We start from the raw sequence: 9,906 nt of genomic DNA on the forward strand, positions 1-9,906 counted from the left end.
AAATCAGCCTTAAACAAACAAGTACCGCATCCCGCACGTGGCCGCAATCCCTTTCTATCGGCTACGTTTTAGTCAGCTGATGGTACTTTGATCAATGTTAATTTAGCCTTTCCACAGACCTTTTTCTTTCTTTCTTTTTTTCCTTCACATTCGACAACGCCGAGCGAAGCGAGAGCGTGGGAGCTACCCTGCGAGCAAGCTCTCCCGATCCTTGACGAGCGCTCCGCGCTGGAGAAAAGAAGAAAGAAACCCCACCGGACCCCTTACGCGTGCGGTCAATAAACCCCCCTCGGTTTTTATTTCAACACGCCCGCTCGACGATCTCTATTAAAAGAGAAAATAGAGGTTGTGTGAGCAGGCTAATGCTAATTCATGATAGCTGGGGAGAAAACAAGATAATAATGAGGAGGTCACGTCCTTCCGCCAGTACTCCATTGATTTCCTGTTAGAAAGCTACACGCTGGCCTACTCAACCAATCACAACGGACATCAAAAGGAAATGGTTCTACAGTCTGTAAAGTCACACTTTTATACACAAGTGTGGTGTAAGGACGCCATTGTTTCCAAAAGCAAGATGTATTATAGTTGGCCAGTATATATTCTCGCATTGTCATTTGGTTGAGCTTTTCAAGGTCTGACATCGTTAAAGATTTTCACGGAGGAATGTTTGTCCCTATTTTTTGTTGCTTGTTGTTTGACACAATATGGTGTTATGTTGAAGTAACAGGTAAGAAAATATTCCATTCTGGAATAACTGTGTAATTTGTCGATTCTACCGTCATATTCTTGAGATACTATTTAGTACTTTTAAGCGAGGACTTTCTGTTCTGTTATTGTTGTACTTTTCGAAAGGGCTTCCATGGTTCCAAAGACATATTTTCAGAACCTGAGCTTACTCATACTCAAAAGGAACACTCTCAATCAACTGAAGAATCGCGTGAGTCCGGAACATAAATCATTCAGTTGTTTGGCAAACATCATCTATACAGACGTTTTTCAAATTAGAACCGATGAGTGTTACATACATTACTAAAACTCTCTCCTCCAACAAAAGCTCCCACTTCTATTGTGAAAGAATATCAGAAAGACGTCTCCGCGGAGGGACGAGGTGGTACACTGTAATAATTCAAGTATAGCGTTCATTCAGTGTTATTGCTTGCCTCTTGAGACAATACGGCCTATGTTCTCCTTTTCGCAATGTACTAAGGAAGATCTGGCATACCGTATATAAAATTTAAAGACGAGAAATCCTTGAATTTTAGGCAGGGAAATATGAGGCGAGAAAACCGCAAACATCTTATAAAAACTCCCACAAAAGGTTTCTGGTGAAAATATTTTGCGGTGAAATTTCTCCCCGGAAACTGAATTTTTTTTGTTCAACAAATATTTTTCTGTCTTGTTGTTGTATATGAAAACTGGATGTGTGCCATTGCGGACAAAAATAATATAAATTTCGCTCTGAAAAGAGCTTTGACACCGGCGATCAGGCTTCCGGTAATCTAAAGCCATGGATGCTATTTTGAGCGATTATTAAGGTGGGGATGGGAATTTTCGAGCTGCATGAATTTTTTTGCGCTATAAATTCCTTTCGGTCTTATTTCTTCTCAGAAAATTTTCCTTTGCATGGTAATGGTCCATCCGTTGGGTGATAACGTTCAATCCTGGTTACCATGATGAATCAAAAAAGTGTTAAAACCATAAATCTTTCACAAATTATAACTTGCAAACGTAAGCGGATGATAAAGTGGATTGTATCAAAACCCTAACCGCACTTGACCTTTTTAAGCTGAGTGCCTTATAATCATCGGCAAAAAAACTAACTCGTTATAGAATGAAAAAGAAATTCAATTGCTTCAAGAAACGTTAACCAGGTACAGAATGAAGAATTTCAAATTCGCTCCAACGCCAACAAAAGTGACGATTTCTGTAAGACCAACATTAAAAAAGTGGTGCTGACATCAGTGCCTAGCTAACCCGGCCTTAAAACGGTCGAATAATACTGTCTTACGGCCTTACGGCCAATTACTTAATACTTACGGCTACCTCCCTACATCGGCCACTTTTCTGGGGCGGACAGTTCATTTATATTGACTCTTGTTTAATCCTCTCTACATTAACCACCTCTCTATAACGGCCACTTTCGTCTGTCCCTGAGCTAACCGTTGTGGAGAAGTTAAACTGCAATCAACACAATCCATAGAGCCAATCAGCTTCCAGATGACACAACCTACTTTGTACCTTGTTTTGTTTTGTCATTTTTTAATGTAATATTGCCAGGTCAGAATCACACATCTACTTTACTCACGTTTTTCCGTTCCATTTGTCACAAATATTTCCTGAAAATAGTATATAACTTGACTAATTTTAATTTGCTACATTTCAATAATTTCACTTCCCCTATCGGCATTAACCTGTGTGATCAGGAGATCGTCAGCATGCTTTTGATTTTGTTTCGACTAAAATATTTATAAACTTTTATACTAAAATAAAACCCTAACATTGATGCTAAAGAATGTCTTTTTTATAATAAACATTTTGTGCAAATGCAGCGCTGACGTCGTGACAACGTGGCCGGGGACTAACGTTTTTGAGCCGTGCACTCTGAGACATTTTGAGAACTGACCTCTGGAGTCAGCAGGCTGTTAAACAAACATAGTGACGGCAAAATTAAAATTAAACGTAGATCAATTATAATGATCAGTTATCTTTTATTTCTTTTTAAAGAGGTTTGGCGAGAAAGAAAGAAAGAAAACGTGCAAAAATCACGTGATGCGGTTTCTTGCATGTTTCGGTTGCCCTAATTACTTTGATTTTTATTTCTCATTAATGATTTTATGCTGACTTGATTTACGGCAACATTTGATAGGAAGTATTAGAGCATAAACGATTCATTTGACTTTTTAACTGTGTTGCATTTTTCCCGCCATTCTCTTAGAAAGTCCCGTATGGCCCTCGGGCTCATACGCCCTTCCAATGACGGATACGGGATGTCCCGAAGATAAAAAGTTTTCCTGGTATACGGGACTTCGAATTGAGGAACTAGAAAGCAATCAGAACGGAAACAAGCATTCAGCGAGAATCCACTCGATGTCAAAGATAGAAACACCTTATATAAAACGTTATTTCTGTGTTAAAAACGATACTGAGACAGATGAAAGCCGGCCCAAGTGGCCTGATGGGACATACTGTATCTATAAAAAGGGATATTTTTGTCCACAAGGATTTCACGAAGGATATGTCTTCTGGGATGACAACAACGGCATAAACGGGACTAATAACAATTCCAGGACAGGGGAACTTCCTGAGGGAGTCTACAATCAAGATACCTTGATTTATTTCTGCTGTAAGAAAACTGGTTCTGCCATGAAGAGAATATCGCTTCCAGTCAATACCCCATTTTATTTACTGGCATTTGAGGCGGCCATCTGTCAAGAGGTCGAGGGTGCTGTTTATTCACTGGAGTATATTGTTTTTGATACTGAAGATACTAATAACCAAGATGCTCGGTTTTATCCTTATCCTTATGCAGCTCATAGAAGAGATCCCACAATTTACTACTGCTACTATAGAGGTGAGTTGTTTAATGAGAAGAGCTGAGCTCTACCATACGAGCTTTTTCCTTTCTAGGTTTTTTTGCCCCAAGCTGTAATTATCAATAACCTAACATGCGCTTGCAAACGCCTCTTAGCTCTATCCCAAGAGGGGGGGGGGGGGGGGGGGGGTACTTGGGTTAATTTTCGCTGGGTATGCGCCTCTGGCCTCTGGCCTCTCCCCTACCCCATTATGGTCTACTCTGTGGCCAATTATAGACCCTATCTTAGTCACTTTTGGGCAAATATGTAATTTTCGCGATCCCAACTTAGTCACTTTCTATTTATGTATCTTCCTTATCAATATTTTAAATAGGTCATCCTAAAATGAATTGACTCGTTTTTTTAAATTGAATGAAGAACACTTTACTTTTCACCTTCAGTACAAATATTCTGGTACGTTAAACGTAAGTATGTAGAATTTTCTTACCCAAAAATCCGAAAATGTGCGACTCCATTATAAGTCATTTGTGAAAAGGCAACCCCCATCCAGCGGCACATCCCCATTAGCCTCTTTTAAGGAAGTACCCCCCTCGGAGCTCCACAGGCTTTGTTGTGATCGCTGACTGAACAAGCCCTATAGTTTTCCGTATTGAAAGGTTCCTCTTATGCAAGGTTTGAGGACCACTCTCAAGCCGATCGACAACCCATGGCTCCCTATGGTTTTTTCGCTGATACTGATCACTACTGAGAAGAACTTATTGAAGCTGCTCTGGATCGGAAGGGATGTAAAATGTACAACATACAACTTCCAACGCAACAATGCGCGGCAAATGGCACCAAATCTGTGCACTTAACATAAGTGTTCAAAAAATGGTGGATTTTGGGCTAAGTAAGTTTTTTCTTCCTTAGAATGTAAATTGCATTTGGGTCAGTCAAGGGGAACATTTGCCTCGCCATATTTCCCCGACAACTATCACGACTATCAAGACTGTCAATGGAACATTACAGTACCCAAAGGTTGTGTGATAAGGTTAAAATTCGACGTTTTCGAGCTGGAGTCCACCCCATTCTCTTGCGGAGGTGGTCAGTGCAGTTGTGACTACGTGGAAGTCAAAGAAGAGTCCACCCTTGGTGACTTGACTGTTCTTGGTAGATACTGCATGATGGCCACACCACCCAATATTATAGAGTCATCCACAAACAGGCTGATCGTGACGTTTCACTCAGATCATGCAATATCAGCGAAAGGATTCAATGCATCGTATACGACAATAGCATCGATCACAGGTAACAGCTTATATTTAATCATTGAGATCTCCCAGCGCACTTTTGCTCGCACCGTATACCTACCGGCCATGCAGCGGGTGCGTGGGCACTCAGCAAATGGTTATGAATACACGGCGCGAGATACAAATTTTGCGAAGCATTTAAAAATTGTTTTCGATTGAGGGTAACGTAGTCCTCAAGCAACAATCAAAAATAGTTTGTATAGTTTTCTCATGGTTGGTAATACCAAAAATTCCGGGTTTCTACATTACTCATGTTTAAGCCTATTGCCATTTTAAAAACAGGAACACAGAATTTCTTTTGATGAAATCAAATTTCAAAAAATAAATATTTTCCGCTTTATCTCGCTCTGACAATATGATTATTTGAAAGAAGTCAGAGCACAGAATGTTACCTTTTCTTTAGAAAAAAGAATATTGTCTTTAATTCACATTCCTTTTCTGTGCAATTAAGATAGAAATACAAGGATGTCCAGGACAACTTCTTCATCAGCTGTAATGAACATGCGTAGCTCAAGCAGAAGTTGGGCGAACGGAGTCTTTACAACAGGAACGGAAGAAGCACCAACCGGATACAAAACAACGGGTAGAGCGCGAAACAACGTTACTATAGCAACAGAAGGTCTGCTAACCCGTGGATCTTTTAACCAAAAAGAGAGGACAATAACGTACAGATTAAATATGAGCAGTATTACACCTAATGATCCATCCCAACTATCACAAGATAATACACTTGTAACTTTAAACGTCCAATCCTCTCATGAAAGGAAAAGACTTACACCCACTAATCCAGCCCACACAGAAAGGAAGTCAGGGGAAATGACTCACCGTTATGTAGGACAGTCGTCCGAGTTGTCGAAACCACCTCGAAACAGCATGGGCCTGCCGTTAAAGTACTTCCTCGTCATTATCATTTCATTGGTTTTGTTAGTTCTTGGACTAGCGTGTTTGGTCTTCAAGCTTTGTAAAAGACGGTAAGCTAACCTTTTTTTTTTGTCCATAGTCAAAATGTGAATCTTTGCTGTTTTTACTGTGCTGTTTTTTACTTTTAGACTTGTGAGACATTAAAGCATCAGTGTCGACAACGTCAGTTTTTCTGGCATCCGGGCTGAATAGAGAAGTTTTCCGCTTTCTAAAATTTATAAGGGAAGCGTTAGCTCTATAATTGTGCATTTCCGATTAGAACCCTGTCAGTATGACTGTAAAACAAATAATTCCTTTAACTTTAGGAATATTTCCTGTATGAAGTGTCTTGATCAAAGTAGCCCTTTTAACTGGGTGACCTACAGTAGTGAGAGAAATACCACAGGTTCCTCTGTTCCTAGATCTCCGATCAGCATTTATGGAGAAAGGTATTGGATTATTTACTTTTTAAATGACACTTTCTCCTAGGTTCCTTCACGCATCATTTCATTGTTCAACAACGTAAGGAATTATATGCATTCTGTCAATCGCCCCATGTCCTCCACGCTTTTACCTTCACTGATAATGTAAATCACTTTCTGAGGTATTTTTATTGTCAGTGTTGGTATTAACTTCTAGGGAAAGAAAAAGTAGGGATCCAAGTCTGTACTGGATTCTAGATTCCACTTTGTAGATTCGGAGGTCGTCAGGTCGTCAAGTCAGGTACTGGATTCGGATCCCTTGACAGTGGAACTTGGATTCCAGATTCCAATCATTAGCGGAATTCTGATTCGTCCTGAGCTGTGATCCAAGACAGTCTTGGATTCTGGATTCTGGATTCCACGATGCGGATTATAGATTCCACTGGATTACGCATTCCTTGTCAGTGGAACTTGAATTCCAGATTTATTTCAAAGCCCAGGATTTCGGGTTCCACGAGCAAAAAATGTCCCAGATTCAGGAATCTGGATTCCCTTACATATGCCGATATTAATTTTTTTTTTTCAAATTTTGTTTTGCACTTCACCATGATAATCATTGTTTACAGCTTATCTTAAATAACTGCCAAAGGAAGTGCTTCATTATCAGAGTTTAAATCCAACATTAAGACTTACCTTTTCAAACATACTTACGGGGATTAGCCAATGTAGTATATAGATTATCTAATCATATATCTTCTAGATGTTATCGTTTTGATTTTAGGGATCTAGTTTTTAGTACAACTTAGAAATTTTTAGTGGGATTTTTATCCTTAAATTTAGTGTAATTCAGATTAGGCATTTTTATCATTAACGTAAGTTTCTGATTAATTTTTAATTCATTTTAATCCATAATTAATTCATCTATTTTATTTTATTATCATTCGATGTAAGTTTTTAATTCATTATTTTTCTTTTTACGAACTCTGTAAAGCGCTTTTAAGCTCTAGGAAACAGCACTATATAAATAAAGTTTATTATTATTATTAAAAAATTAATAACCTTTTCGCACAAGAATACAACGCAGAGAAGCGTATAATAAAAAAATCTATTTGTGCATTTACTTTTTACAGTGAAATGGAAGAATTTTTCCCGCTGGGAAACAAGTTAATCGACAATCCCCTATACCATAAGAGGTACTCATTTCGTTATTCGGTTATCAATGCTAAAACTCTGGTGCAAAGTCGGACAAACTTACAGAAGGAAGATGGCCAATACTTTAGACTGCTAACAGTGTGTATTAACATGAAATTTTGTCTTGTGGCCGGTAAATTGGAACCTTGTTCTTTTTTTCTTTCTTTCTTTTTGACTATTAAATTACAACATCATCATTTTAACATTGAATTTTATTAGTCACTTATGACAATGATAATGATACTAATAACATTGTCATGTGCTATTTTATTTTCTGCTCAAGAAGTGTGAAGAACGACTGTAACAAGCTGGACAATAGCAAAATGGAAGATAGTGCCAGCCCTCTTTGTGAAAGGAGGTAAGGGCAAAGGTGGAGAACTGGGGATAAATAAATAATTACTGATAAAATATTTTGTTAAGGTTAGCGTTACATCATAAATGTGAACAGTAATAAATCCAACATTATTTGACAGCTACGACAAACCAACTGACCCGCACGATCTTCAAATATTTCGAAAAGGCTTTACTCATTGCATGATAGTAATTGTGATTTATTTTCTTCAGTGAACTGCTGATAGATCATGGTCAGTTGACAACTAACAACCCTTTATATGAGAGGTGAGTATAAGACCATATGTGTAGCATGATGATTGAAAGCAATACTGTAATTTACACAATGCAAGTTCATGTCATTAATTTATCATTTATATGTTTTATTTTTATATTTCAGTTACGTCGATGGTACGAACGCCAAAGAGGCAAGAACAGAAAATCCTCTTTATGCGTAGTTAATAGTTTCCAAAAAATCTATCTAGAAAAGGAGAAATAAATGTTTCGCACAAAGTAAATAGTCCTTAAAATTATTTTAAAAATTCGATAATCTGGAAAGTTAGCCTCGAAAGACCTAGAGCCGATAACTTGCTACAGCTGTGCAATCATAGTTTTCTTTTTAGGATGTGATGGACCTCGGTCTCCGAAACCTGCCTTATTTTTGATCAGGTCTCCCTACTTCCCGTTACCGGCAGGACGCGTGTTCTCTTGCAGGTCTTGCACTTGGCGGATATAAAAGAATGGAATGAATACTCCAAACTGGCGTTTTGCACGCACCTCGTAGCTAGAAATACGTGAATCGCAGGACCTCGCGAAGGAATTCGGGGCAACGGCAAGAAGTTGAAAAGAAACAAGGCAATAGGGAGGAAAATTTATAAATTTAAAAACCTTAAGCGATATAAAGAAACAAAACAAAAGTGCAATAAATAAAAAGAGAACCAAAAGAAAAGAAAAAGAGAAAAAGAAAAACAAGTATTGCCGGAACTCGAGACCTTCTACGCGACGGGCCGTATCGTTACCACTTGGACTCGTGAAACACGCTGGAGAAACTTCGAAAATATTTTTTTAAGAACTTCCGCTAGCGTGACCTCTATAAACATGAATTCAAAGATACTTTTCAGAAGAGTAACTGCTGTTTTGACAGTGAAAACCCAACGTAAACGCATTTCATCGCATTTAAAGAACGGATGCCCGACTAAGCCGATATGGTATAAACTCGTCTGCGAGCAAAATCGTTTCCATTTGCAAGTACGTTTGCATTCGAAATTCATTGCAAAAGGCACTTACCGACTCCTAAAACGGCTGCTAAAAAACCAAACCGGTATGTTTCATCTCACACTTTAACAAAGATGTAAGACTTTTTTCAAGTGCATGATTTTGGAGTATCCATCCTAAGTACAACCCTTGATGGACGCCTCTCTCCTGAAATATGCTTGGCATCCTTGCTATGATGCGCTGCGTGGATTTGTGAGGAAAAAAAATAACCAAGGTGATGATTAAGTTTGTTTTCAGGTCGAAATGTGTCGCTTAATCTCTGCCTTGTGACCAGAACTCTCCGGCACATTACGATTGTTTTCTTTCATTAGCCTCGTCTCCCGCAAGCCTCCGATGCCCCATGCCAATAAAGGTGTTTTTGGGCCCAACCTACGCTTAACAGTGAATGCACTGTGTTAATTATTGAACAGACGAAAAATCTGCGCAAAGGTGTGCAGCATAGAACGCATAGATGTATGATACAAGTCATGCATGTGGATATTGACGATATTTCAGGGGCACCCAAAAATATCTGTTCGGAAGACGATTTGAGAACTAGAATTTTCGGAACATTTGTTGTAAAATTGTTTGCTTGCATGCCTCTGCTAGGATTTTCGAACATCTAAAAACTACTATAATTGCCCATTTTTAACGGATTTTTACCCTTAAAAGGTCACCTAGAATTTTCCGTAGCCTTTTTTCTGGCTGAAATTTTCGAAAAGGTAAGTTTTGATCCCTACAATTTTCGGATCACTAGACCTTCAGCTAGGAAATCCTAACAAATGAAAAATTTTTAGGGGATAAAAATATGCCTATATCTACCGTTTAAATACTAAAATACGTTTAACAATGGTATGTTTAAGTGGTTTTGAACTATATTCTCGTTGGGTGCCCCTGATATTTAGCTACTCGGTCTTAAAGACACAACCAAAAGCGCACAAGCAATCGTACGTAAATACTGTAGGACTGAAGGAGTAACTATCCGTT

At 38.6% G+C, this 9,906-nt stretch overlaps 1 protein-coding gene across 7 annotated transcripts; it reads left to right on the top strand.

Moving 5' to 3' along the window:
• The first annotated feature begins 134 nt into the window (after window positions 1-134).
• On the top strand, window positions 135-8,160 carry LOC140940025 (uncharacterized). Of its 7 annotated transcripts, none has more exons than XM_073388887.1 (9): window positions 136-727; window positions 2,936-3,571; window positions 4,443-4,820; window positions 5,274-5,793; window positions 6,049-6,171; window positions 7,275-7,337; window positions 7,622-7,693; window positions 7,900-7,953; window positions 8,066-8,160. In XM_073388887.1, the coding sequence occupies exons 1-9, from the start codon at window positions 664-666 to the stop codon at window positions 8,121-8,123; spliced, it is 1,968 nt and encodes a 655-aa protein (XP_073244988.1). In that variant the 5' UTR covers window positions 136-663; the 3' UTR covers window positions 8,124-8,160. The 7 variants fall into 7 exon arrangements, with proteins under 7 accessions (XP_073244992.1, XP_073244993.1, XP_073244988.1 ...); XM_073388886.1 differs by having other exon boundaries at window positions 138-727; window positions 7,619-7,693; XM_073388891.1 differs by lacking the exon at window positions 6,049-6,171 and having other exon boundaries at window positions 135-727.
• Window positions 8,161-9,906: the final 1,746 nt, after the last annotated feature.

This window comes from Porites lutea, chromosome 6 (genome assembly GCF_958299795.1).
Source record: "Porites lutea chromosome 6, jaPorLute2.1, whole genome shotgun sequence".
NCBI lineage: Eukaryota > Metazoa > Cnidaria > Anthozoa > Scleractinia > Poritidae > Porites > Porites lutea.

Coding starts and splice junctions, on each gene's coding strand:
- LOC140940025 (XM_073388886.1), top strand. CDS start 664: ATGTTTGTCCCTATTTTTTGTTGCTTGTTGTTTGACACAATATGGTGT. Junction 728..2,935: donor GTGTTATGTTGAAGTAACAG/GTAAGAAAATAT, acceptor CCATTCTCTTAG/AAAGTCCCGTATGGCCCTCG. Junction 5,794..6,048: donor TTCAAGCTTTGTAAAAGACG/GTAAGCTAACCT, acceptor CTTTAACTTTAG/GAATATTTCCTGTATGAAGT.